This window comes from Embiotoca jacksoni, unplaced genomic scaffold (genome assembly GCF_022577435.1).
Source record: "Embiotoca jacksoni isolate LCO1_2020_lvr unplaced genomic scaffold, fEmbJac1.0.p SCAF_11, whole genome shotgun sequence".
Lineage (NCBI taxonomy): Eukaryota > Metazoa > Chordata > Actinopteri > Embiotocidae > Embiotoca > Embiotoca jacksoni.
Genome location: NW_027185241.1, coordinates 8,133,069 through 8,159,802, shown reverse-complemented (window position 1 = coordinate 8,159,802; position 26,734 = coordinate 8,133,069). Strand labels below are relative to the sequence as shown.

Here is a 26,734-nt window from a genome sequence, read left to right as displayed (position 1 = left end):
TGATTAGTCTTTGGATCAATCCTCGGATACAGGGAATACAACAACAACCACAAATAATAAGTATGGCTGCTATAATTGAAACACTAGTGAAACAGGCGAGGAATAGGTCTGTCCATTTACCAAACCAAGATTCCATCATCCTGGAAAAAGGATCATCAATCCCAGCATTTACAGCAAGTTCCTCACTTAGGGCGGTAAGTCCCCGTAGAGCCTTGGTGACAGGTCCATCTGGTGCTGTATTGTTAGGAATAAACGTACAACATGCGGAGCCAAACATTTTGCATATACCCCCCTTTGTCAGCCAGCAGCATGTTCAATGTCATGCGGTTCTGCCAAGCCATAAAACTAGTTGCATCAAACTATTCGCTGAGGCCCTTAACAGCGTCTCGTATATAGGACCTAAGTGTGGGCGTGTCTCGGAGCATCCAATGCAGTCGGCTTTGCCCATCATCTGAGCTGAGTACTGCATCCACTGTAGCCACATATTGGTATCATCATATCCCGTCTGTAGTGACACCACATCTGTAAATTTAGTTATTTTCAATCGTCGGACTTCAGGATCTACGTGTGAGCTCGTATTTGCAACGCTTTGGCGGGATACTGTGGTGGTTGGTTGTACTATATTTATCCGGATTAAGCCCTTTGGATCTGCCCTAGATATATCTGCCCCTCGTACTAACAGTCTGGAGTCGCATTGTTTTGGATCCTTCAGTGTCAGTATTAAGGTGTTACAGTTTTGTATGTGGCAACCTGGTGCGGTAGATCCCTTAATCAGAGACAGTCGTTGTTTTAGGTCGACACAGATGCTACCATGCACAGATATTTGTCTGACCAAACTAAGCGGCGGTCTTTCCCCTTGCAGGGAAGAACCGCACATGCGTCAAATGTTAGACTGGCCTGTTGCCCTTCCGTGAATGTGAGAATTAATGCTCCCTGTACCCGGTACTGATTTTTTGTTCCTTGCAAATTGTCCATCAGCCCTTACAAATGCTCTTGTAGTGCAGCGAACTTTGTGAGTAGCCTGAGGTCCTATTGTGGTCTTGTCGTCTGATGTCTGATTGTCAGGTATGTTATGTTGGGCTTCGTACCAAAATATGGGGAGTACTATGAGCAGAGCTGTGACTATCAGAAAACAAAGGGTTCCACTGAGGCCACAGACTCCTATCCTCCTGAATGGATGCCACGTGATACTTGAGTCATTGTAGCTGAACTGTCCATCCACAGATATACCAAAATAAGCTCACCAGAACCTACTCGCCAGGGTGTTGTTGGTTTCTTCACTGGTTTGAGACAAGTACCCCTATTGGTATCACCTCCCTTTGTAGCCAGACTTCATCACAGGGGAAATGCCGGCTTATCTGGTATGTCTGTGTTATGTGGTTCAGGCAAAGGTCTCATCCTTTTGCAATGGCTGAGGTGTATCCAGGAGGTCCGTTCAGCAATCCGAACTGCTGTTGGGGTAGCCAGGAGTATCTCGAAAGCTTTATTCCAGTATTTATTTTTTTTATCACCTTTATGAAAACCCAGTCCTCTGGTTTTAGGTCTATCGACTGGTTTTCAACCACCTGCGCAGGAGGGACAACAGAAGACATAATATCTTTTCTTTTTAACATTTTGGCCATGTAGTCTGCAGTCGTCTGGTCAGTGGGCTCTTTCTTGTCCACAATAGGTCCAAGTTGTGGCATGTGATAGGGATGTCCATGTATCATTTCAAACAGTGAGATGCCTCTTACACTGGGTCGAATATGCATATTTAATGTTATCAGTGGAATGCATCTCATCCAATTCCACCCTGTTTCTGCCATCATCTTTCTCAATTTTAATTTGATTGTTCCATTAGTTCTTTCGACTAGGCCTGCTGACTGTGGATGGTATGAGCAGTGATGTCTTAACTGTGTCTCGAAAGCCGTGGCTAGGTGTTTTATAATGTTGTTCACGAAATGTGTCCTGTTGTCGCAAAATATCTTTTCTCTGTATTCCAAATTGTGGTATAATGTCCCTTGTAAGCGCTTTTGCTACGGTCAATGCATCCGCTGTTTTAGTTGGGAATATTTCTACCCACTTTGAAAAAGTGTCAATGATAACTAGGCAATATTTCTTTCCTTTGCATGGTGTTAACGTCTCCTCCTCTTCCTCCGCCCCTCCCGTCTCTCCACCGCCTGCAGTCTCTTGCCCAGTGTCCATTCCTCCCGCAATTATATCAGGTGTCGTTACCTAGCTCTCGTGGTCCTCCCCCACGGCCGCCAGCCCCTCTCCATCCACCTCGTTTCCTCCTTCCGAATCCCCTCGGTAAAAGTTATTGGGTGCCACCTGGGGTTGGAATAGAGGGGATGGAGTTTGGTCGTGGGCTCGGAAGCTGGCTGAGCAGCTGGAGGCGGAATAGGCGGAATGGGCGGATCAGCTGTTACCGGGACGTCTCCCATGTTAGGGTATGGAGGAGGATCGGGCCACGGTCCCATGTTGGTTCGTTTTTGTACCACATAATCATCATCTTCATCATTTTTCCAGGAGAAATGTATTTCAATTATTAGATATAGTATTGGTGCATTAGGAGCTATACTACCTTCCCCCGCCTTTTTGTTTTTAATCTCTGCCAGATCAGTTCTCTTTCTCTTTTTTTTTTTTTTTTTACTTTTCCTCTTCTCAACTTTTCCTCTTCTCTTTCCAACTTTTTTCTTTTATTTCCCTCACACTTGCTCTCTATCTTCTCTGTCAACTCTCTACATGCTATCATTGTCAGTTTTCCCTTGAATCCGTGTTCCTTTTCCCATTTTTTTTTCAAATGTTTTATGTTATCCGCACCTTTTGAGTGCATGCATTTTACGTCTCCCTCCAGAGGTATCTCTTCGATCTTCGACGTTGAAAATTGACGTCAATGTCAACCGTCCAACAGATGTTGAAAAAGGACGTAGGTTCAATGTCCACCCCAGACTCCATTGTTGCAGCGCGCTGTTCTAACTGCAGCTTTTGATCTCCTTCCAATTCATATATAATGGGCGAATTAACACATAACACTGACATTTTACTAATATATTTTTTTTGGAACATTATTGTACACAAAAATCAGCTCTCCCTGGATGTCTCAATGTAGGCTTTCAAAGGAATTTGTGTTCTTCGAAGGGCAACTTAACTCCCCGCAGCTCCCTCGTAATTTGAACCATGCTCTGTTCTCTGTTGCTACCTCCATACTGTGTTGTAGTATTCCATCAATACACAGACGCGCTGTATCATATTGTCCTGTGTCAGTGTCATGCTGCCCACTTTCTCTCTATCACCACACACACAGTTTTTAGTGTTCATTCGGCTTGGGTGGGGTGAAAAAGCACTTGGGTGCTGCGGCTAAGTGTTTTAATAGTAAAATCTTTTTTTGCTTCACAGAGGTCAGGTGGCTATTCAGGGGCTGCCTTACATTGATCCCACAAACGCAGCACGTTTAATATTATTATTAATATTGAACGTGTCGCACGTTTCGTGTGTCCAAATCGCATGAAAGGCACAACCTCGACTCTCAGCAACATAGTGGCCAAGTTTGAAGCAGGTGGGATGAACGGTTGTCGACATATGCAAAGGACAAACAGAGGGATTTCTGAAATGATATAGATCGTAAATTTAGATCAAAAATGCATGATAAACATAATAGCTGTATGAAAAAAAAAAAGCGCAAATTACTCAACTGTTTATGTAAATGAAAGACAAATTTGGTAAAAGTATACCACAAATGTTGCTTTTTTTCTCAAGTCTTTCAGAACAGTACTCCTTCTCATTATTAACCCTCGTGTTGTCCTCGGGTCAAAATGACCCGCAGCTGTGTTCAACCAAGTTCTATTTTATTTCTATATTTTTATATTTTTTGGGGTCATTGGTCCTCATTCTTTAAAGAAACCTTCACAGCCTCCTTGTCACCAATGATCCGAAAAAATATGAAAATAAAATAGAACTTGGTTGAACACAGCTGTGGGTCATTTTGATCCAAGGACAACACGAGGGTTAAGTGTGAATCCATAGGAGAGACTTAACCTGATTGAGAGACTGACAGAAAACAAGGACTTCCAAGAACAATCGAAAGTCTGTGTGGAACTGTATGTGATCTATTATCAAAGCGGAAAAGTGATGAAACTCAAAGAAATTTAAGCCCTGTGCCAATATTCTGGATTTAGGCCCATTCATATATAGGGTACTTTAAAGTAGTGCAGTAGATAAGATATTAGATAAGATAAGATAAGACAAATCTAGTAAATACCAGAACAAGCTGCATTTATTGTTTTTTAACCAGTAGGGGCCAGCCAAAACAAATGGACCGAGCCCTGATCTTATTTCTCCCAACTAATCATTCAAGAAATATGGACTGACATATCTGGGGTAGGGAAGGTAAACATTTTGGAAGACATGCACAGTGATAATTCTCTGTGGGACAATCAAGATGCGCAAACCAGGAAACAATGCAAGTGAATCAACTGCACCCGCAGATTGACATTTCACAAAGTAGTATGCATCTCTCTGTTGAGTTCACATTTTGAAATTATGCTGAATGTGACATTTTGGCCATAAATCTGTACTTCTCTCTTTTTTTTTAGTTCACGTTTTGAAATTATGTTGAACGTGACATTTTGGAAATAAACCTGTACTTCTCTTTTTTTTTTAGTTCACATTTTGAAATTATGTTGAACGTGACATTTTGGAAATAAACCTGTACTTCTCTTTTTTTTTTAATTATTTTTTAAACTACACTGCGAACGACATGACTCATCGACCATAAGTACAAAAAGGAACTGCTTTTTCCTGCAATTTTTTTGCAAGTCTAGAGAAAATACTCACCACCAAGACAGCAAATAATTCATATTATGTTCAATGATACAGTAAATTTAACTTTTAGCTTTTACTCTTCTACACACTGGCTGTGAGGTGACACTCAGATGACAAATTTATTCAAAAAGATGGTGACTGTTCAAATGATTTCACCTGAACTGAGCCCTCCTCTCACTGTCCCCTTCCAAGTGTGTAAAACCATCTATTGTGGCCGCGAAACTCACAAAAAACACAAAGGGTCCTCTCTAGAGCCAATCTTTATTTGTCCACTCTGAGCTAAGGAAATAACATGGTGGTGCAACCCTTAGCGGATAGTAAAGACTTGTTTTATGGTAAAAAACAAAACAAAAACAAAAAACACAACAAATTCTTAGCTTTGGGTGGTTTTACACTAATTAAAACATAATTATTAATATTATACTCCATTTCTGCCAACAGATCTCCCTAAATCCAAAACACTGAATCTTTTTGACAGTGGATTTTGTCCCTGATTTTTTACAGCATAGTAACATTAAGCAGCAATCTATTCATGGTATGATCAGGTAAAATAATCAGGGCTGAAAAAATGACTCTCTCCTTTGATTATTGTATTAAGATAAGACAAAAATCTAAATCTATCCTTTTATAATCAATGATTTAACATAAATTGCTGATATTGCTAATGGATTCCTGACAGTGGATAATAAAGACACAGATCATATGATTTCTGACTTTATAAGAAACTGATAGACTTGTTTTAAATTTTAGTGACATAGCATTATTTTATTTTCTATCAGCACTTTGTCTACAATCTCGAACTCCAGCGCCTTCCAGTTCAGCACATTCCCCGGAGTGAAGGTTAGTTCATTCATGTAGTTCTGGATCTCACAGGGGGAAAGGGTGTAGTCCCACATGTGGACATCCGACATCATGCCAACGAAAGACTGATTTATGTCAAATTGTCCACCATGGGAATCCTGCTCCTGTAAGGAATACAGAGATTTGAGATACAGGACATAAAGCTATATTGTACAATATTTGTTGTGAAATGAATACAGCAGAGATACACAATAAATCGAAACTTAGCATATACAGCAATTATTGAAAGACCATTAATTATGGAGGTCATCAATTCAATTTTACCTGTCCCAATAGAATGATAGTCTGTCCTCTGATGTTTGATCCGGAGCTGATAAATTTCCTAATTGAAGGTTGTCCATCAAACCACAGTTGCACCAGGCCAGACACAGAGTCCCATGTAGTACAAACTGAGTGCCACATGTTTGGCTTGTAGTTGCGCCCTCCATATTCTGTCTTAACATTCTTGATATGGGGCTCCATCTCCTGATTTTTGTCATCCCAGAACACCAGAAAGTCATTAGAACTTGAGGATGTGGACAAAGAGAACAGGGCGTGGTCTCTTTTGAGATCTGTGAAGGATCTGTAGGCATGACAAACATACATGGTTTATCTCACAGTCGTAGATGCAGTGGGTTCTTCTAAGCATTTAACACATTCATTTTTACCTGTGACAGATGGTCACAGCACCGAAATCCTGTTTTGGTGTATTCAGTTTCACGCGAGCTCTGTTGGTTTGCTGTGGGAAGGTGAACATTTTACCTGACAGATCTGGAAAGAGACAGGGAGAAAATGTTTTGGAATCGTTTTGTATTAGATTTAGATTAGATTAGATTATACTTTATTAATCCCACTGTGGGGACATTTATTCGTCAAAGCAGCATAGAGAAGACAAAAAAAGTGCACACAATATGAACAAATTTACAAATACTTATGAGATAGGAAATAAGGTAGATAAAAAATAATTATTTTAGAATTTTTTTTTTTAATTAAATAAGAGCAATCAATAAAAAAAATACACAGACTATATACACAAAAAAACAAATAAAATAAAAAATAAATATACATAAATACGGTTTGAATGATGAATGTAAAGTGACAGGTGCTGTGTAATAAGATGACCAGTGCAGCATTATTTTACTGTGGTATTGAAAAAAAAATTCTAGCATAGATTATTATTTTCACTAATGAGCTGAAGCTAAAAGACAACTATATTTTTACTCTAACATCTTGACACATGATGAGTTTACATTTTGGATAAAACTCATTACAAGAAATCAGAAACACAGAGTTTCATAAGCAAAGCCACTCCAACATTTAAGATATATTAGAAAACTATAAAAAAGAAAATGTTAAGATGTCAACTGTAATTCTTATGCAGAGAGACACTCTTTATGGTTAACAAAAGCCATTTTGATCTTGCACTTTTGATTTTTGCTTTGACCACTATCATTTTATTTGTGTTATACAAGTTAACATGTAGATCATTTTTACATGCAAATTTTGGAAATCATTATTGATCAAAACTAAAGTGAATAACCAGTATTTTGTCAAGTCAACCAGTGTGTGTTAATTAATTAAATTCACCTTTAATGAAACAATAATATGTTTTAAATTTAAATTAAAACTCTTTAACTTATGTTGTTTGCATGTTTGTTTTGTTTGTGAGTCAATGCCATAGTTATTTATTTATTTATTTTTAAATGCTGTCTTCCTATTATGTTAGTTTTTTTTTTTTTTTTTTTAAATGCATGAACTGTTTGTGACAGGTACGAAAACTATGTTTTGAAGTAAATTCCTAAAGACAACAAACTACTACAAAATTGCCTTACATGTCATTTTTAACTGTGATGTCTCCTTGAGGAACTCCCTCTGTTAAATGAAAAAAAAATTAAAGAAAAGTCTTACCTTGAATATCTGCAGCACATGCTGTCAGCATCATCAGTACAAGAAACCACTTCATCTGATACAAAGATAAAAGATGCCATTGAAAAGATTAGATGAGATCTAATGAATGCAGTTCTTTTGCATTGTCACTAACACTCTGTGTAACATTATCGTAATATGCGATATGTAATATTATTATCATTATTTGCCTTAGTTACAAGAAATGATACTGGAGAAAATGGGTCAATTCCTACATATTGCAGTTTAGAATGTTTCAATCTTACCTTGAAACTTTCTTGATTTTGTGTGCAGCTGTGAACAGGGTTGTGAGTTGTCAACTCTTATTCCTTCCCCATTTCTGTCTGTGCCCATATGTTTCCTTCCGTTATCAGTTCTTCTTTTAATTTTGTTGGTTCAGGTTTCAGCAATACAAAAGGAGTGGCCATGTTGAAATATTCCCTGTTCTGTATTACAAATGCAAATGGTAGGACCTCAACATTCTTATCAGGTACTCCATTTAACCCTCGTGTTGTCCTCGGGTCAAAATGACCCGCAGCTGTGTTCAACCAAGTTCTATTTTATTTCTATATTTTTGGGGATGTTTTAGTTTAAAGAAACCCTCACAGCATCCTTGTCACCAATGATCCCAAAAAATATGAAAATATATAAATTAAATAGAACTTGGTTGAACACAGCTGCGGGTCATTTTGACCCAAGGACAACACGAGGGTTAAGGTAAAGTAGACCTGAATGTGACCATTTTTTGCTCATGTGTTCAAAAATCCTGAATTCAATTTAAGCCCTGTAATATTAAATGTTGGGGGTGCAAATGCAAACAGAAAAAAAAGCCTTTGACGGTATGTAGTTCTCAAGGGAGCTTCCCTGTCGCAGTTCCTCTCAGGGAGTCCCCAAAACTGTTTGGTCCACATTCCCTGGAGTGATATTTAGATCATGTAATTCTGGGTCTCCCAGGGGGAAAGGATGAGGTCTCACATGTGGACAACAGAAATCATGCCATGGAATAATTATGTTGAAGCCTCCACCGTGGGAATGCTGCTCCTGTAGAGAGTGAACATAAATAAGATTACCGTTATACAATATTAAAATTGTGCTCAGCAGTAAAAGTGTAGCTGTCCTCTGATGATTATAGAGGGTCCTCTGATGTTAGAGCTGGAGATTTTTCCTACTTGACGGCTACATAAATCCAGACACAGGGTCCCATCTGGTCTAAATACAGTGCCAAATGTTGCCTCATTGTTTCCGATGAAGAACTTTCTCACCATTTTTCCAGCATCCCTGAAGATAAAGAAGTCATTGGCAGTAGTGGGTGTAGCCAAACAGAAAAGACTGGTCTCAGCTGAGGTCTCTAATGTCCTAAGCATTGAAAATAAATGATCATGCATGTTGCTTTTTCACACTGAGAGTTACAGTGATTATATTGATTCATTTTCTGTCTTGATGTTATCAGTTCCACATGAGCTGTGCTGGTTTGCTGTAGAAAGGTGAACATTTTACCTGACAGATTGAAAAAGAGAATAAATTGATATTTTTACAATTTAGGATCAAATACAGAAAAATCTGTTATATGGGTTGTTGAAATCTGAATGGCATACCTTTAAGAACTGTTTTCCATGTGGGGAAACTCTTTGAATATTTATGAAAAAAAGACTGTCCCATACAACTAGAGGAAATACTGTTGACAAATTCATTTTTAATAGCCCATGGCTTTTTAGTTGGATCATTTTTTAATCCATTCTACGTGTAAAATGCCTTAGTTTTGGGCACCAAAGCTACATGGTTGGGATTAGGAAAAGATCATGGTTTGGATTGAATTAAACACCTTATTTGTCCAGTTTTGTTACATATGTAAGTTATGTTAGATTATGTACATTACACAAGTTAAACACATTACGAAAGTTCACTTACGTTACATGAAATACCTGTTGACCTCTGCTTTCTCCCGGACTCCTCGGTTGTTGAGATTGGCCATGGAAAATTATGCAAAAAACTTTACATGTCGCTTCATAAAATATTGTTAAATTATCAACATGCACACTATAATAGGTTAATATAATTAAATATAATAGCTCCTTACTTTAGCAGCTGAGAGATTGCTCCCTCCTGGTAGGTTGCATCGGACACCAGCTGGCTAACACAAGGAAACTGAATCCATGGGCACCATTTACCAATGTGTGTGCTTGATTTTCCAATATGTATGCACAGTTTAGGAATCCATTCACATGATTTATTAATGCATGTGCATGGTTTATTAATCCCTCTGCACAGACTTTCACAAATGTTTTTTTCTACCAGATAACCCCTAGTGGGCTCCGTCGATGGCAAACTCTTCAAATATGTTGTCAAAAATACATCAAACAAATTACTGTTTCTAAAATGTCGTTGCATGATACAACACAGCATTTCTGTGTACCAGTGCCTAATTACAAGTCAGGCCCGTCCTCCTACTGTCATCTCTGACCCTTCAAATTTAACTTGAAAAGACTTATTCTGTGTAATACTATGCATAAAGAGCATATTTTGCTTGTTTATATACAGTGGTGTGAAAAAGTGTTTGCCCCCTTCCTGATTTCCAATTTTTTTGCATGTCTGTCACACTTAAATGTTTCAGATCATCAAACAAATTTAAATATTAGTCAAAGATAACACAAGTAAACAGAAAATGTAGTTTTTAAATGAAGGTTTTTATTATTAAAGGAGAAAAAAAAATCCAAACCCACATGGCCTTGTGTGAAAAAGTGTTTGCCCCCTCCTGTTAAAACATAACTGTGGTTTATCACACCTGAGTTCAATTTCTCTAGCCACACCCAGGCCTGATTACTGCCACACCTGTTCTCAAACAAGAAATCACTTAAATAGGACCTGCCTGACAAAGTGAAGTAGACCAAAAGGTCCTCAAAAGCTAGACATCATGCCGAGATCCAAAGAAATTCAGGAACAAATGAGAAAGAAAGTAATTGAGATCTATCAGTCTGGAAAAGGTTCTAAAGCCATTTCTAAAGCTTTGGGACTCCAGTGAACCACAGTGAGAGCCATTATCCACAAATGGAGAAAACATGGAACAGTGGGGAACCTTCCCAGGAGTGGCCGGCTGACCAAAATTCCCCAAAGAGCGCAGCGACGACTCATCCGAGAGGTCACGAAAGACCCCACAACAACATCCAAAGAACTGCAGGCCTCACTTGCCTCAGTTAAGGTCAGTGTTCATGACTCCACCATAAGAAAGAGACTGGGCAAAAATGGCCCGCATGGCAGAGTTCCAAGACGAAAAACACTGCTGAGCAAAAAGAACATTAAGGCTCGTCTCATTTTTGCCAGAAAACATCTTGATGATCCCCAAGACTTTTGGGAAAATACTCTGTGGACTGACGAGACAAAAGTTGGGAACTTTTTGGAAGGTGTGTGTCCCATCAAATCTGGCGTAAAAGTAACACCGCATTTCAGAAAAAGAACATCGTACCAACAGTAAAATATGGTGGTTGTAGTGTGGTGGTCTGGGGCTGTTTTGCTGCTTCAGGACCTGGAAGACTTGCTGTGATAAATGGAGCCATAAATTCTACTGTCTCCCAAAAAATCCTGAAGGAGAATGTCCGGCCATCTGTTCGTGACCTCAAGCTGAAGCCAACTTGGGTTCTGCAGCAGGACAATGATCCAAAACACACAAGCAAGTCCACCTCTGAATGGCTGAAGAAAAACAAAATGAAGACTTTGGAGTGGCCTAGTCAAAGTCCTGACCTGAATCCTATTGAGATGCTGTGGCATGACCTTAAAAAGGCGGTTGGTGCTGGAAAACCATCCAATGTGGCTGAATTACAACAACTCTGCAAAGATGAGTGGGCCAAAATTCCTCCACAGCGCTGTAAAAGACTCATTGCAAGTTATCGCAAATGCTTGATTGCAGTTGTTGCTGCTAAGGGTGGCCCAACCAGTTATTAGGTTTAGAGGGCAAACAATTTTTCACACAGGGCCATGTGGGTTTGGATTTTTTTTCTTCCTTAATAATAAAAACCTTCATTTAAAACTGCATTTTCTGTTTACTTATTTTGTCTTTGACTAATATTTAAATTTGTTTGATGATCTGAAACATTTAAGTGACAAACATGCAAAAAAAAAGAAATCAGGAAGGGGGCAAACACTTTTTCACACCACTGTAGCTTTCCATTTTCAGATTTCGGAATTTATGACAGCTGATTCTTGATCAAGGTACAGTATTTCCTTAATTTGAATTAGGTTAGAAAAAAAAAAACATCATTCTTAAGGGTATTAATCTTATATTATGAATTGTTGTTTGTACTTATCTGTTTAGAATTATTGTTAAATTGGTTAATGCAAATTTGTCCCCTCCTTTGTCTTCCTATGTTACAGGAGTGTGTCTGTTTAACGCATTTATGCACGTGACATCCTACTGCATGTCTGTGTGTCTGTTTTGTCAGTGTTTATGGAGGAATGTTTGATCATGCGTCACAAACAACTACCCGTTATACGAGTTCTCTGCTCTTCACTTGCTTCATGATCAGTAAAAATGACTTGCTGCAGCAGAACATGAAGGGACAATCTGTACTGTCACAACCAAATATCATATCCTCTCTGCAGAGGACTGTGATGGAGGAGTCTTCACACTCCTCTCTCCAACTGATGTGATGAGATCCAGCAGTGGCTGGGGAGAGGCCTGGTGCTCAGTGCTAATGTTTTCTGGAGAACGGAATCAGATCAGCCGGAGGGTTGAACCCTGGAGAGGGATCAGGCCGAGACGACTAGACAGAGCACTCTCAATCCAGCAGGGAAAGACTTCTAAGTTTGACTGAGCTTCCAGACAGAACGAGACATGGGAGGGGGAAAGACAGACAAGACAAGACAATGCTGTTCAGAGTATGAAGTTTATTTTAGAAACATTTCACAGTGGTTACAATCAGCACATTAGGATATTAATAAGGAAGATAAAAAAAAAAACCTGAGAACTAAATTCAAATGAAAATGTGTACAAATAAATCCATTAAACTACATTTAATGTCATTGAAGGGTGACAATAAATCTGAAAAAAAAAGAAAGTTGGTCAAGCTGCTGCTGCTATTAGAAGAAGTACAAACACATCGCCCTTCCCAGAATTAGATTATGTAACTGGATTAGTGGATGTACTGGATGTGCAAACCCCAATGATGAAACCTTGAGTTGCAAAAAAAAGCTGCTTTAACACGTTAACATTGTACCATGTTTACAAAATGTAACCATTCCAATATTTTTACATAACGAGAGACAATCTGTCTTCATTGTTGGCTTTGTTTTGCTGTATAATTGTGGAGTCTTGGTCACTATGTCTCTGTGTTTGTGTTCCCTGTGAATAACTGGGCATTTGCGTCCATAATTGTCGTGGTCCTACGTTAGCAGTGATCGCTTGCACCCGTCCTCTGGATCAGTCCTCTCCCAGCCCTGTCGAATGCGGGTGAGGGTATGGTCCACGCAAGGCAGGACAAGAAGAACCTTTAGCGCCAGCACCACAGATGGCACCACCAGACAGAGCATGTAGCCCGGAGGAGTGTACCATTTGTAGGAAGAGGAGTTAAGGAACATTTTCCAGCCGTACAAGTAGGTGTGAAGCGAACAGAAGAACAATGTCAGGTAGCCCAGCTTGGACTGGAAGAGAGAAGAACAAGTTAATAGTATAACTTTATCCTCAAGGAATGTGTGTACATTCACTGATTCACACAGTTACACAGAAAACATGAATGTAATTACTGTGTAAATGACTTGGTAAGATGGAATGTGATTAAATTGTGTTTTTTAGGAGTCTGACTCCCTTTTGACAATGAAAATATTTTACAAAGCTAAAGAGAAAAGAAATCTTATACAAATATACTTAACTGTTACGTATAATTACAGTTTCTTTCACAGAGTGGTGGTAAAGAGTGGACATAAAGTTGACCGAAGGCTGAACGATCAAAAATGTAAGTTTTTCAAGATTGTGCTTTGTTTATTTAATTGGTGTTTAATAAATGAATGTGTCATTTAATGATGGATTTTTAGATGACATTTAATTGTATAGATGACATTGCTTGTCATCTATAAATGCATATATATAAAACTCAGTCAAAGTTACTGCTCTGAACAGGGTTTTAAATGCTGTTAGTAGTGTGCAGCATGCCTGCAGGATTTTATTTCATATCAACGTATGTTAGTATCCTTCCTGTGACCAAAGTAAAAAACTGCAGTGATAGACTGACCTTTACAGAGAGATACTTTCGACCTGAACATGTGCACACATTGCAACACATTCATCTACGTAGAGGTAATCCAACTACTGTCCATTGGGAGTGTAGATACACACACACACACACACACACACACACACAGACACACAGACACACAGACACACGTGCACGCACATTCACAGATTCATTCCATACACTTGAACAAAATCTTCAGACTGCAGCCCAGAATAATGTATGCCTCCAAATTACATTTGATGAATAACTTAACATTTAAAGCGCTGCTCTAATTTGGGCTGGAGTAAAGGGGAGGGGGGGAATAAGAAAATGAGCTTGACATGACCCAGTTCCATTTATGAATGATAAACATTTGTGTGCCCACGTAAAAACAATCAGGGAAGGAGGTAAATATCCCCAACATACTTTTCACTGATTACTTCCAACACGACTTGGAAAACAGCAGTCTGACCTACGCAACCATTTTCCATCAGAGCGGAAGCACAGCACTGTCCCAATCAGTTACAGCTTGAATCTTGGCTGATGGACATCTAGTTTTTCTACAAGTATCAACATTCCTTAAAGGCCCAGTAGCCTTTCCACGCTAACTGAACCAGTAGAGTTGCAGTACACTGAAGATGTCATGGTGCACTTTATAACATATTTCCAGCAGACGTATTGTAAGTGAATACCAACTCAGCCTTTTTAAGGTTGTGAGGATCTCCGTGTTAAACAAAACATCAATCTGGTTGTCATTTGCAGCTTTTTAAGGCCTCGCTATATTCGAGAGATGATAATTTGTCCCAAATTAAATTCCCCTGTTAGCTATTAGTTAGTATTCATTTTATTAGAAGCTGGCTAATGAATTACAACATAAATGGCTCTAAAGTAACCAGCAATATGCCTTTATGTAATTGTGTTTTGTTTTTGTGTGATAAGAGAGCCTTTGTTTTCCTTCATTTTTTTTTAAAGTGAGTTGAACATTAACTGCCCATTTTTCAGGAAAATACGTTTGTCATTTTAGATTTCTCAGAAAACCAATTCAAATGCAAAAACTCTAATATTAGTACAATACTGCTTGGGACACCATAGGCCCAGAAACACAGAAAATACCCTCATCCCTCCACTTGTGACTTAAGTACTCCAGACTAACTTTTTACATTAATCAGGTGCACTGAAAACATTTTCACCGAGCCTTTGGTCCTGACCGGCTCCCTCTCAGAAGGTCCACTTGACCGTGCTGCTCTCCATTTCAGAAGGACTTGTGACACTAACATAAACCCCAAACTGTCAAATAATGCTGCTTTCAGATGTTTCAGGTTGCATGTGCGACCAGAATAGCCACACGCTGGAGCCCTGGACTTAATGTGCTTCATCATGTAAACAGGACTCATAGATTGGGCCAAATGTCAATGGGATGCACAGCTAAAGTAGAGTTCTGTGTTTATAACGCGAGTGTGTGAACACACTTAAGCTCACACTCCCGACACTGCATTTCATATGAATGAGTCACACATGCAAGTTGCTACCTGTATGAAGCTGAACTCTCTCCAGCTGAGAGCATTGCTGACGGAGGGGAGAGAGGATATTCCCAATAGGAAATACAGGCCAAATCCCAGAATCCCCACAGAGTAGTAAGAGTCAGTGCGCCAGGCAATGGCGGTGTCAAACTCTGACGTTCGGTTCTCCTTGATCTTAAAGTGACAGTAAACAAAGCAGAGAATATGAACCATTTATGCACTTATGGAAACAGACAGCTTATTCAAAACCTATAATTTTTTCTTCCAGGTGTCTTACCTGTAAGATAGTATGTGCTGAAAGCCTGTATCTCACATAATATCTGCGGACAAAAATGACAAAACTGTTTAAAGACAAATGTGGAAAACTCAGATTAGCATAACTGTTACATATCCAAGATAGTATTTATCCGATTCAGAATTATTTAATTCTTTTAAAACACTCCTCGTGTTATTATATTCGTCTATGGTTTCTCATTATCATTCACAATGTTTTAGCTGCAGTATATTTAAGGCAAGTTCTTTAGCGCCCAACAATTCCTGATCTTGTAGAGACTGAATTTAAATCTAAATTGTCTTTCTGTGTTGTGTTTCAACAATTACTGGCACACTTGCATTATGTGAAAACTGACTTGTCTACATCTCAACCGGAAAAACTAAAAACCTTTGTCTACTGAGAAAAACTGTACTTCAAATTATCATGCTTTACAATTGCCCTGCTAAGTGTTGCAGTTACCGGGTTATTTGACACTTAACTACAAATAATGCTGTGAAATACAACAACCCTGCAACCTTATTCATATCAATGAGGGTAGAATACATTTTTGAAATACCTCTCGGGATAAAATGATTCTGCTCAACAGCAGTGCAAACAACAGAGACTGAAATGAACATTAAGTTGAATCATTAGCTCCCTAATATAGTTCTAACACAAACATAAAATGAAAACCTTCATTTATTTAGTGTGTGTATGTATGTTAATTGACGTTGCACAGCAAGTGATGAACAGAACAGACTTGTGTAAATATCAAGAGTTCCCTGGGTACAAAACAATAGATATATCTGTATTTTCTTACTGGACTATCATTGTTCTGAATTTCCCTTGTCATATGTGTATGTAATGCAATATTTGTGTGTAATAATAAGGGAGGAAGAGAGACTAAAACACTTTGAGAAAGACAAAAAGAAACAAGTGGATAAATAAAAAAAGAAGATAAAAAGGTAGGGGTAGATAATGATCAATAATAATTATCATTGCATTTACAATACAGACATGTTCAGATAAGTTGAATAGAGGTGTGAAGATGCGTGCAGCTGTTACCGACCTTATGGGGATGATGAGAGTGTACAGCACATGTAGGGAAGCAAAGGCTAGTGCGAGCAGTCCAAGCTGTTTCCTGCACAGCATCCAGCGATCCAACCAGTCCGGGAAACGCCTGAAACAAATATGCATTAGACTAGTATGATGCAACTCGAACATATTCGATATTGTACACCTCTGTGCAGGCACTTTATATCAGTCCAGTTTTGATTTCTGACCTGTATTTGGTGCCTCTGTAGAGCTGAAGGAAGCCAGCTATGACCCCAGGCAGGTAACACAGAGCTAGCATAATGAGAGACACAATGGGAAACACCTGAAATAAAGAGTATAAACACAAAGGAGATTATTGTGAGGATAGCATGCACAAGATTAAAGTAAAATGATTTCTAAAGGAACATACCTGGAGGCTACCTTTTCAAAGGGGAAGAGCTAATAATGTTAGCTCTAAACTGTATACATTGTAAGATAATAAACAACATTCACCTTGTTGGCTAGAGACACCATGATTCTGAAGGAGATGTCTTTCCCCTGTTCAACATATGCATAGATGATCTCTCTGATGAGCAGATAGAAGAAGAAGAAGGCGGTGAGGCCAATGGCCAGGCGTAAGGGCAACCTCCACTCAGGGAACAGCTGCAGGGTGAAGTCCTCCAGCTCTCTGGCTGCTGAGAGAGACCCCCTGTCCAGAACTGTGAAGCCCAGTTTGGTAGCCGTCTCTGCTACTGCCTGCTTTGCTTCAGCACTGTTCCCACACAGGTACACCTGGATCATGAAAACATCCATTGTTTAAAGCACTAGAAATGACCCATTTTAGGATTATATGTCTTGATTGCTTCATATTTATGCATTTATGTTTATACATTTGTACACACAATGATGAAAGCGTGGTTTACACTGTAGAGACCTAAAAGTGCACTGATACTGTGTACTGTACAAATGCTAAATTTAGTTAAGGAAAGCAGGTATAAACTAAAAACAACACACACCTATGTCATCCAAATACGATACACCGCAATGCATAAACATGCACCCCCCCCAAAACACATACATATATATAGCCATAAGCACACACCATACACACTCTCCCCTGTGTGGTTTTTGCTGTCTTCTGGGACCGCACAAGCATATTAAAATGAAACAGAAAAACCCACATATGCTGCAGCTTTGCAGTACAGAGCGAGAGAGCGAAACACGTGATGGGGAGCTTAGATCTAAGAGATAGTGTGGAGTTAATTGATTCAAGGATACATCAGAGATGGCATTCACAGCAAAGACATCAGGCTGACTCCTCAGATTTGGCGTCTTTTACTTGGAGTTGGTTTGATCAAAACTTCAAAATAAGTTAATAATATAATTTGGACTGAAACCCTTTCCTTTCTGAAAGAGACTATTATTTGTATCTTGTTGGTCAGCACCCACTGAGAACACATCAGAGAATTGTCAAATGCTCGTGGCTGCGCAGTTGAAAATCAATGACAAACAATTTGTTTCTATCCAAAATGAGATATGTCAGCATTCAAAAAAAATTATACATTCCTAAATAGCAAAAGAAGAAAAATCAAAGTTCAGTGCTAGTCAAACTTTAGCAAGTGCCAAATATATTTTTCCAACAAAGATGTTACCACCACAGACATATTCAGTACCTGCCTACTGGCATCTGAGGGTCCATTCTGCAGGGCCCAGGCAGACAAGGTGTTAAAAGCTTTCACCACATGAGCTCCAGGGATTAGCCTGGACAATAAAAAAAAAAACCTTTTGATTCATGTTTTGCCAGTTGTTGGAGATTCAAACCACGTGGTCCATGAGATGTCAAAATATTTTAGATTATTACAGTATTGCCTAATTTCATTTTACCTCTGCAGATACTGAGCATTAGCCTCTGGGTATAGATTCTTCCGGAGGTTGTTGCTGACATCCACCAGCACCTTCCAATCAATGAAATCAGTGGAATAGATGAAAAAAAATTGAAATTAACCAATTGCTTTGTTAAACAATGACTGTGCAACAATGTACCTTCCCCTTGAGTTGAGGTGCAAGTGTCTCCAGGAAGTCATAGTTTTCTCTGTGAATACAAATAAAAACCAAACCGGCTGCCTGGGCTGCTTCCCCATGGCTCAACGCCTGCACAACACACACAAACACAGCACAACTGTCATGCATGGCCATTACGCAAGGCAACATCAACTGCTTCAACGTGTTCTGACACACTGGTTCAGTTGTTGCACGAAAGATGAAAACTAAAACACACAAAATATCAGTGACCTTGTTTAGCTAGTCAGCTTTAAAAACGTGATAAGAACTGTTTATTTTTTTCCCTCCACACCAGCTATGCACTTTGACTTTTACCAACATAGTTATTTGAGTAGGTTTAGGATCATTCTGAAAAACACATGCTGAAAAAACAGCTGTAAATTATAACAGCAACTCTCTAAAACATCTTAGAAAAAGTCATATTTTAGAACCTGAGAAGACCTCGTGCAACGTACCCGAGTCCCCACAGGCAAGGGGCCACAGCTGTGAGGTCTGCGGCTGCCGTACACCACCTTGTAGCCAGTCTGGAGCAGACGCTGGCCCAAAGAGCGCCCCAAGTCCCCCGTCCCAAAGATACACAGTAGCTTCTGCTCAGGGCCAGCTGCCATGCTCAGAGGACACAGCAGCACGCTCTCTGAATTCACCTCCTTTGACATGCTGCTCAGTCTGGCAGCCGACATGGCCACAGTCTGATACAAACGCTCAGGATATCTCGTCTTTTCAAAGAATTGAACACTTTACCAGGTCCTCTGTCAATATGAGACAGCTGTGTTCAAATATGAAAGTAAATATGTCTAGATTGAAGACAGATGTAACAAAAATGTCTTCAAATTAGTAGCTCTTCCGAGTGATTCTGGAAAAGGTTTCAGCCCATCAAGTTCATATGTCTTCTCTTAAACTTTCTAGACTGACAAGAGTTTTGAGTACTCAGTCAGTTTTTGTGTTGGCCTCCCCCCTCCCATTTTAGGATGGGCTCAGGGTGACCTCATTCTCAACTTGGAAACTCCATGGCAAAAGGTAGGAGGCTCAGGCATGTGTGCCTGCACTGGTGTGTCAGTGAGCTGTTATGTTTTCTTTGTGAAACTCTGTGTCTGTCTATGTCTGTGTTTGTATTTGGCTTGACATTGTCCTGGGATTTCAAGTATTATCATTTTCTGAGAAACCAGTGGACCATCTGTGATAGATTAGGCAAGACTGGAAAACAACCCTTTAATTCATTACATTGTCTGGCAAACTGCTGTGTTTTTTCCAGTTTTACTACATCACTGCTGTTTCGCAAGTGAAATTCCAAGTTTATTTGAAGACAAGAAGGGAATGTACAACTCAAAAAAGTGTCATTATCACAGGTTGGGGCATTTACACAGAAACCAAAGAGCAAAAAAAAGTTACAATTTCAAACTAGTGGCTTAGATTAAACGCAAAGCGACACTTTTGTCAGACAATAATGAGATTATGTGACAATTTACTATTCACAATTGTAGCTCAGTAACATTGAGCTCTGTACAAACACAGTATCTTGACCAATTCTAGGTAACAGTATGCAAACACAATGTGTTGTAATGCACCCAACCACGTCCTCTCTTTCACTGCACAATCTCCATTATATGACCCAAAAATTAATATTACCTGATCAAGTGTGTAAGTACTTTAACAAGAGTGAAAAACAAATAGCACACATTTCTATTAGCAGGAGGTTATTTGTGTTGCGCTTGGTCACTGATATGGTGGTCAGTAGAGGCATTCTGATTCATGGAGTTTTGCAGGCAAACCTACCGATTACAGTCTAATCTGCACTCTTATGTTGTCCCAATGAGTAATTAATGTTCTCAGCCTCATAACCGAGGTTGGCCCCTTTGTGAAGCCCTTCTTATTTTCCCGGAGGTCCAGAATAGCTCTACTGGTCAGGGTTGAGGTAACCCGCAGGTCCAGTGACCTGTGATTACTCCCTCTGCTCTGCTGCTTCACTAAGTGGCCGGTGTGTGTTTGTGTGAGCATGTGTGTCTACACGTGACGCACATATAATGATATTTTACCAGTGTCCACACACACGCACACGCACACACACACACACACACACACACACACACACACACACACACACACACACACACACAGATACTGTAATTAAATTTGTTGCTGATCTGGTTTCTTTGCCAGTATTTAGCCTGAGAATTTACGAGCAATTAATCTGCTGCTTGGTAAACAATCACTCACTTATTCTTCCTCCCACAAGATCCTGAAGTCCAAAGAGAAGAGGATAAACAAAAAAGGCTTGATAAACAAAAAAATAAATCTAGACTTTGTGCATCAGTAAATAAGAACTAAAGCAAACAAAAGCCAGGCTGAAGTGAAAAGCATTTAGCTTGTCTGGTTGTTTTATTCCCCATATTACATGGTCAGTTATAATTGACCCAGATTTCCTGACCCTCTGAAACCAGGCTCGAAGATCAACAAGTAAAAGCCCAGGCACAGAGCTAGACCTCAGTGAGCACAAGAACTGCAGTCAAGCACTCGTGAGCTACACACCAAACAATCTAGCTTAAAACAGTGTGGGTGGTTTCCTGATGATCAAAACAAAACTGAGTGGAAGCAGCAATCACATATCAAATGTCAAGTCTGGAAAAAGGCACTCGCAGGCAAGGGTGATGATTGGACTATTCAGTATTCCCAGGCTACAGCCATTACCATGATTGGCTTTACACTGCTCAATATCTGACTGTCTAAGCAAAATGCATTAGAGCCACAAGTCTATGCTAATGAATTCTGGTGCATGAAATGAGACTCACTGATACAGTAACATCCTGCACTCTCTATCATTGTAGTATATAATGAAAATGATTGATTTTTGGTAACAATTCTCAAGGTTTGAATGCATTTTGCAGTGTTTGTTCAGTGCCACTTTAAAACAGCTCCAATAAATGTATAATTGTGACCATGGTGGAACAAAGACCTTAAAGTAGAAGGAATGAAGATGTGGATTTTCTACAGTGATGGGGTTATCAGAGCAGATGGTCCCAAGGTAATGGATTATGAGATACATAAATAACTGCAGCAGTTATTCAGCGGAGGGCATGGTCAGGGGGGATAAATTATTAATGATCTACAGCAGAAAGATTTGTTGCAGAGTGTGATTTGATGTCTAAAAGAGAGGAAGACTGTACAGATAAGAGGGTGAGCATGTTGGAAGTTGCTCTTGACAATGGTTCCACAGTACTGCAGCAGTTTGGTGGGTAGAAGTACTTGGATCTGAGGTGTAACCAAGCCAAGGAGCTGCTGTGCCCGCAGGGCAAAAAAAAGCTGAGCGAAAAACTGGTCTGAGGCCGATTTTTGCAACAGTGACTTTTCCCTCTTCTCGCTTCACCTCCTCTGCACGACACATCTGCTGTTTGTGTTTCCCTCAAGGCTCAGAGTGTCCTCATATGAGCCCCCTCAGCTATCCTTTTGAGGTTATGTTTTGGGTTGCAGGCCACGACCCAACACAGACGGAAAGGCCACAATCCAAAAGCAACTTTTCTTAAGGTAGAAATATGAGCGGGCCAGGCTGACAAACAACCCACATATACTCCCATCATTTGCTCAGAAAATGGCTCAGCTGTCAGAGCCCCCTTTTTGTAAACGCGTTAACATGAGTAACAGAAAAAAATATAAGTCCAGCTGGCTGGTTGGCAGCCGATGATGTCCTTAGTGAAACTTATCTCGGCTTTGGACAGTGTTGCAAGCTGTGCGTCTCTTTCTCTCTTGCTCTCCTCCTCCTCTCTCCCTCCCTCAGCTCTCTGGTCTATCATTGTGATCGTTGTAGAGATTTACAGTTAAATCTCCCTACTGACCCCTACCGCTCTGGTGCTCAATGAGTGGCCTGTAAAGTTAATGGGTCAGATCCAATCTTTTCTTGTAGCACACTTCAACCCCCCCCCCCCCCCCCCCCCCCCAACATACACACACACACACACACACACACACACACACACACACACACACACACACACACACACACACACCCTCACTCTAACGTGTCTTCCTGTCTCTCTTTCTATCTCTCACAATGCAGAACAGTACCAGGATACGGCCTCAGCTTTATATGGGTCCTAATCACAGTGGTTATAAAACCTGACTGAAAGACGGGGAAATAGTCCAGTTAACACTGATGTATGCAATATTAGAGGGGCCCTGAGGAATTGAGACTCTGGATATCAGGTGTGCTTAGTGTGCAGAGTCGACACTGTCCATTCTGTGCACAAAAAGTAGAACTAAAATCACGTGACACCGTTTGGACCTTAAATGCCTAAATTTTGATAGCTGCTTATTTAGTCATTAATGTTCAATGTTACAGTAAAATACCCTTAAAATTAAAAACATTTTTCAGCTATAATGACTGATGTTTTAAAGGATAAGTTTTAAATAGTAAGGCTTTCAAATCCAACAGCCGCATTAGATATAGACATGTCTATGACATCAGCAGTATTATGTGGAATTTTCTGTGTCAGTTACGAGTACTACACTATTAGACACCTCAAACCCCTGAGAGGAATATATATCCTGAGACCTATGTGTGGGGACAGGCACCAGGCGTTGATGAAATGCAGCAGAAGCAGCAGCAGCAGTAACTGTGGCAGCACACGTTCCAAACTGAACCACGAAAGCTGACGCACTGGCAGACCAGGAGTGTAACCAGGACTTTTGACAGCTTAAATACTCCACTTTATTACAAAGGCTCTGCTGGATGTTGTAGCAAATAGTGTGTCACATGAGAGTATGGCAGTGTAGCTAAAATTGTCTGCTTGAATTAGCTTTGTAAGCTTTGCTCCATTTATGCCATTTAGGATTTACTCTGCCAAACTTGCAAAAACAAAGTTAACACCAACCTATTCTGAAATTACTGTAATTATTTCCATATCTTATATATATAAAAAAAAAAAAAAAAAAAAAAAAAAACATCCCTTGCCAAACATACTAAAACAAGAAGTGAAACTAAACAAACAGGAAGCAGCATGGACTGTTCAGCACTTTTGTACAGAGGATGTCCACAGATCATCACGCTTTAGTGACTCATCTGTTACGGCAATCGACCGGAAAAACATTACGACAAAACCATTTAAATTAAGAATTTGTAAATAAAACATGTAAAAATGAAAACAAACGAAAGAAATTCTGTATGCTTCTAAGTCAGCAGTGCCTGGCATACATCTTTCATGCACCATGGGGTATTGCAGACCTCAGTGAGCTGGAGAGTAAAACTTGACTCCCTGCATGTCTAACCTAATCTGCCCTCCTTTCTCATCTTTAATCACACCATTCACTCCTTTGTCTGTGTTTATCCTCTCCATTTTACTTCCGATCCCATTCCCTCTCAGCTTCTACAACATCACATCCCACTCTAGAACAGAAGTCCTCACGGTAGTGAATATATAATTCATCCCCATAACCACACAACGCTGAATATTTCACTCTGACAGTCATGTATAATTATAGTTGACTCTGTGTCAAGCTGTCACTCCAGTGCCCCCTCTCTGGTATATTTTCTACACATCCCTTCAGGCCTCTAAAAACTTTCGGGTTGGCAGTGTGGGCTGCCTTTACGTCTTTCGGAGGCAGTAGATTGCTCAATTACTGTCAATCGTTGACTGGCAAACCACCATTCACACCTGGTCCCACCTCCAATGAAACACATTAAGGACTCACAATTACTGACAAAAATTGTGTTGCACTGAGTAGACATCCACAGAATGCATACTGTGGTGTTTAGGAAATGAGATAAAGCAAGCGGTAACGATCCTCATGAGGGTGCATAATGAGACTTAATGGGAGTTAATGGGGTTACACTGATCGGGAGAGCAGAGAGACCCCAGGTTAATACAGCTACTAACAGGACAGAGACTGAGTGAAGGAGGGTTTACCTACCCACCCACACACACACCCACACACACACACACACACACACTGACAATATAAAGGCCTATCTCAGCGCTCGTGCCTGTAGCCTGAAATCATTAGATCGTTATAACTCTCCTCAGTTTAAGAATTATACATGAGCCCTCTCGAAGGTTCCCGTCTTTGATTCTCTTGTCCTATGCAACTGTTAGGGTTACACAAGCTGTGTGTGTCGGCGTGTGCACATGTGCGTGTTTGAAATAGTGTGTTCTTTCAAGTCTTTTGCGCTTAGCAGCAGTTAATTATATCAGGGTGAGTGTTACCTGTGCGGAGGCCTTTGATGAAATATGTTCAGAAAGGGGGGGGGGGGGGGGGGTCGCAGAGAATGAGATGGGAGGAGAGAGCCAAGAGCAGCAAGCAGGGAAGAAAAGTGTCAGGGCACGCATGCATGTGCACGTGTGAGGGGTGATATATGGATATGGCTTGAAGAAAATAGAGATATTGGAGGGTATAGGAGGGATAATAGTGAAAAAGAGAGGGAGCACTAGCAGGAGCAGAAGCGAGGAAAAGTGACAGAGAGCAGAAGGGGGACATTCATTTTTAATCGAGACGAAAAGTCAGCTTCACCGCAAAGAGAAAGGCAGATAGATGAGGTCCGTTCACATACAGCCACTCCAGCACACACACGCACAGACACACACACACAATGCACACACAATGCACACACAACCATGAACACCATACATGTTTATACACAACAAAACATGCACATAGTCACTCATAGTTTCAGTTAATAGCAAATCACGTTTGGCCCGTTTTGCTTTGTGTGTATGAAAGAGTGCATTTCACTGAAATTTTATGAAACCCGAGGGAGTGTTTGGATTATAGTTTTCCTTCATAATAATCAGACTTAAATCCTCCTTTTTAACTCTAATACTTTAATTCTAATTACTCCACACAAGCTTCAGTGAGCTGCAGACTGGGAGGGTCTTTATCCCCTGGGAGAGAAAGAAGGAGAGACTGGAAAAGACAAAGGCAGACAGAGCCAGAAAGAGAGGAAACGAAAGAAACGCAAAGTTGAAAGTGAAAAGAGGACACAACTAAACCAGTGAGGATAAGAGCACTGCCTGACTCACTGCAATTTCCTTGAACACTAGCATAAAAATGCTTATATTTATAAATGACAGGAGCAGACAAGCACACACAGCAACCACCAACAGAGTTAAAGACATTTGATGAGATACACAGAAGGAAAAATACAACCATGGCACTTGAAAATCAGCACAACAAATGGTTCATTGTGGAAACAGTGCTCAGAAATATTCCCTAATGCTGAAAAAAAGTAACGCGTCAGCCATGTATCCTAAATTTATATTTACACGTAGAATATGTAGAATAAAACAGTCTCTCATTGACTAAGCAAAATTTGGTTACTACTTCTGTCCCCCCCCCTCCCCCCCCCCATTAAATCCCTTTTCTGCTTCGCTGATGGCACTTTTGGTATGTATGCACCAAGAGGACATACCTGTGTCTGCCAAGCTGAAATAAACACAGTAAGTCAGTTCAAAAAGGTGGGAGGAAGAAGGGAGTAAAGTTAATTTAGGTCTACAGCCTGATTATAAATAGTTATTTTTATATTGTTTGAGCAATAGTTTGGTGAAAGATAAAAACTAAGCAGAATTAAATCTAAATCTTATAGTCATTGTTTATAAAGTAGCAGAAGGCACATGAGCACGTACAGTATGTGCTGGGATAACCGCCATGGCAACATTCACCCACACCCAGAGGATGTTTTCTTTTCTTCACACAGACACCTTTTGTTTGACCCAAACCCGTCCCACTGGTGGCAGAAAAGAGAAACATTGACTAAATACATTTACAACTATGTTTCTTGTACCTTTAGCAGCAACAGCATTTAAATGATTACCCCCAGGTACAGCCAACTGAAAAGAAAGACAGATACTCAGTGGGATCTAATAACACTTTACTGACCACTGGCCCAATGGGATTTTAGATCAAACCAGATCTGAACATGAGAACGAAACAGGAAGGATGTTTCATTTTCCCCAGGGGGTCTCTCTCTCTTTCTCTCTCTCTCTCTCTCACACACACACATTTCTCATTCCCTACTGTTATCTCTCTTCACATTGGCTGCTTTCATCCTGTTTCCAGAGCTGAGGAGATACACAACACACACTTGCGCACACACACATGCACACACATGCACACACACACACACACACACACAC

The 26,734-nt window shown here is 40.0% G+C and overlaps 2 protein-coding genes across 2 annotated transcripts; both read right to left on the bottom strand.

Moving 5' to 3' along the window:
- Positions 1–5,045: 5,045 nt before the first annotated feature.
- Positions 5,046–7,880, bottom strand: LOC138192206 (C-reactive protein-like). Its single transcript, XM_069139460.1, has 5 exons — positions 7,815–7,880; positions 7,552–7,606; positions 6,312–6,414; positions 5,929–6,226; positions 5,046–5,768 (listed from the first exon to the last, which is right to left on the bottom strand). Exons 2-5 carry the CDS (start codon positions 7,604–7,606, stop codon positions 5,550–5,552), a joined length of 675 nt encoding a protein of 224 aa, XP_068995561.1. The 5' UTR covers positions 7,815–7,880; the 3' UTR covers positions 5,046–5,549.
- A 4,526-nt stretch (positions 7,881–12,406) lies between these two features.
- LOC138194285 (metalloreductase STEAP4-like) lies at positions 12,407–19,549 on the bottom strand. The gene is made up of 10 exons (XM_069142903.1): positions 19,073–19,549; positions 18,600–18,707; positions 18,441–18,511; positions 18,230–18,317; positions 17,070–17,348; positions 16,805–16,899; positions 16,591–16,701; positions 15,546–15,588; positions 15,278–15,442; positions 12,407–13,179 (listed from the first exon to the last, which is right to left on the bottom strand). The coding sequence occupies exons 1-10, from the start codon at positions 19,295–19,297 to the stop codon at positions 12,922–12,924; spliced, it is 1,443 nt and encodes a 480-aa protein (XP_068999004.1). The 5' UTR covers positions 19,298–19,549; the 3' UTR covers positions 12,407–12,921.
- Between the last annotated feature and the right edge of the window lie 7,185 nt (positions 19,550–26,734).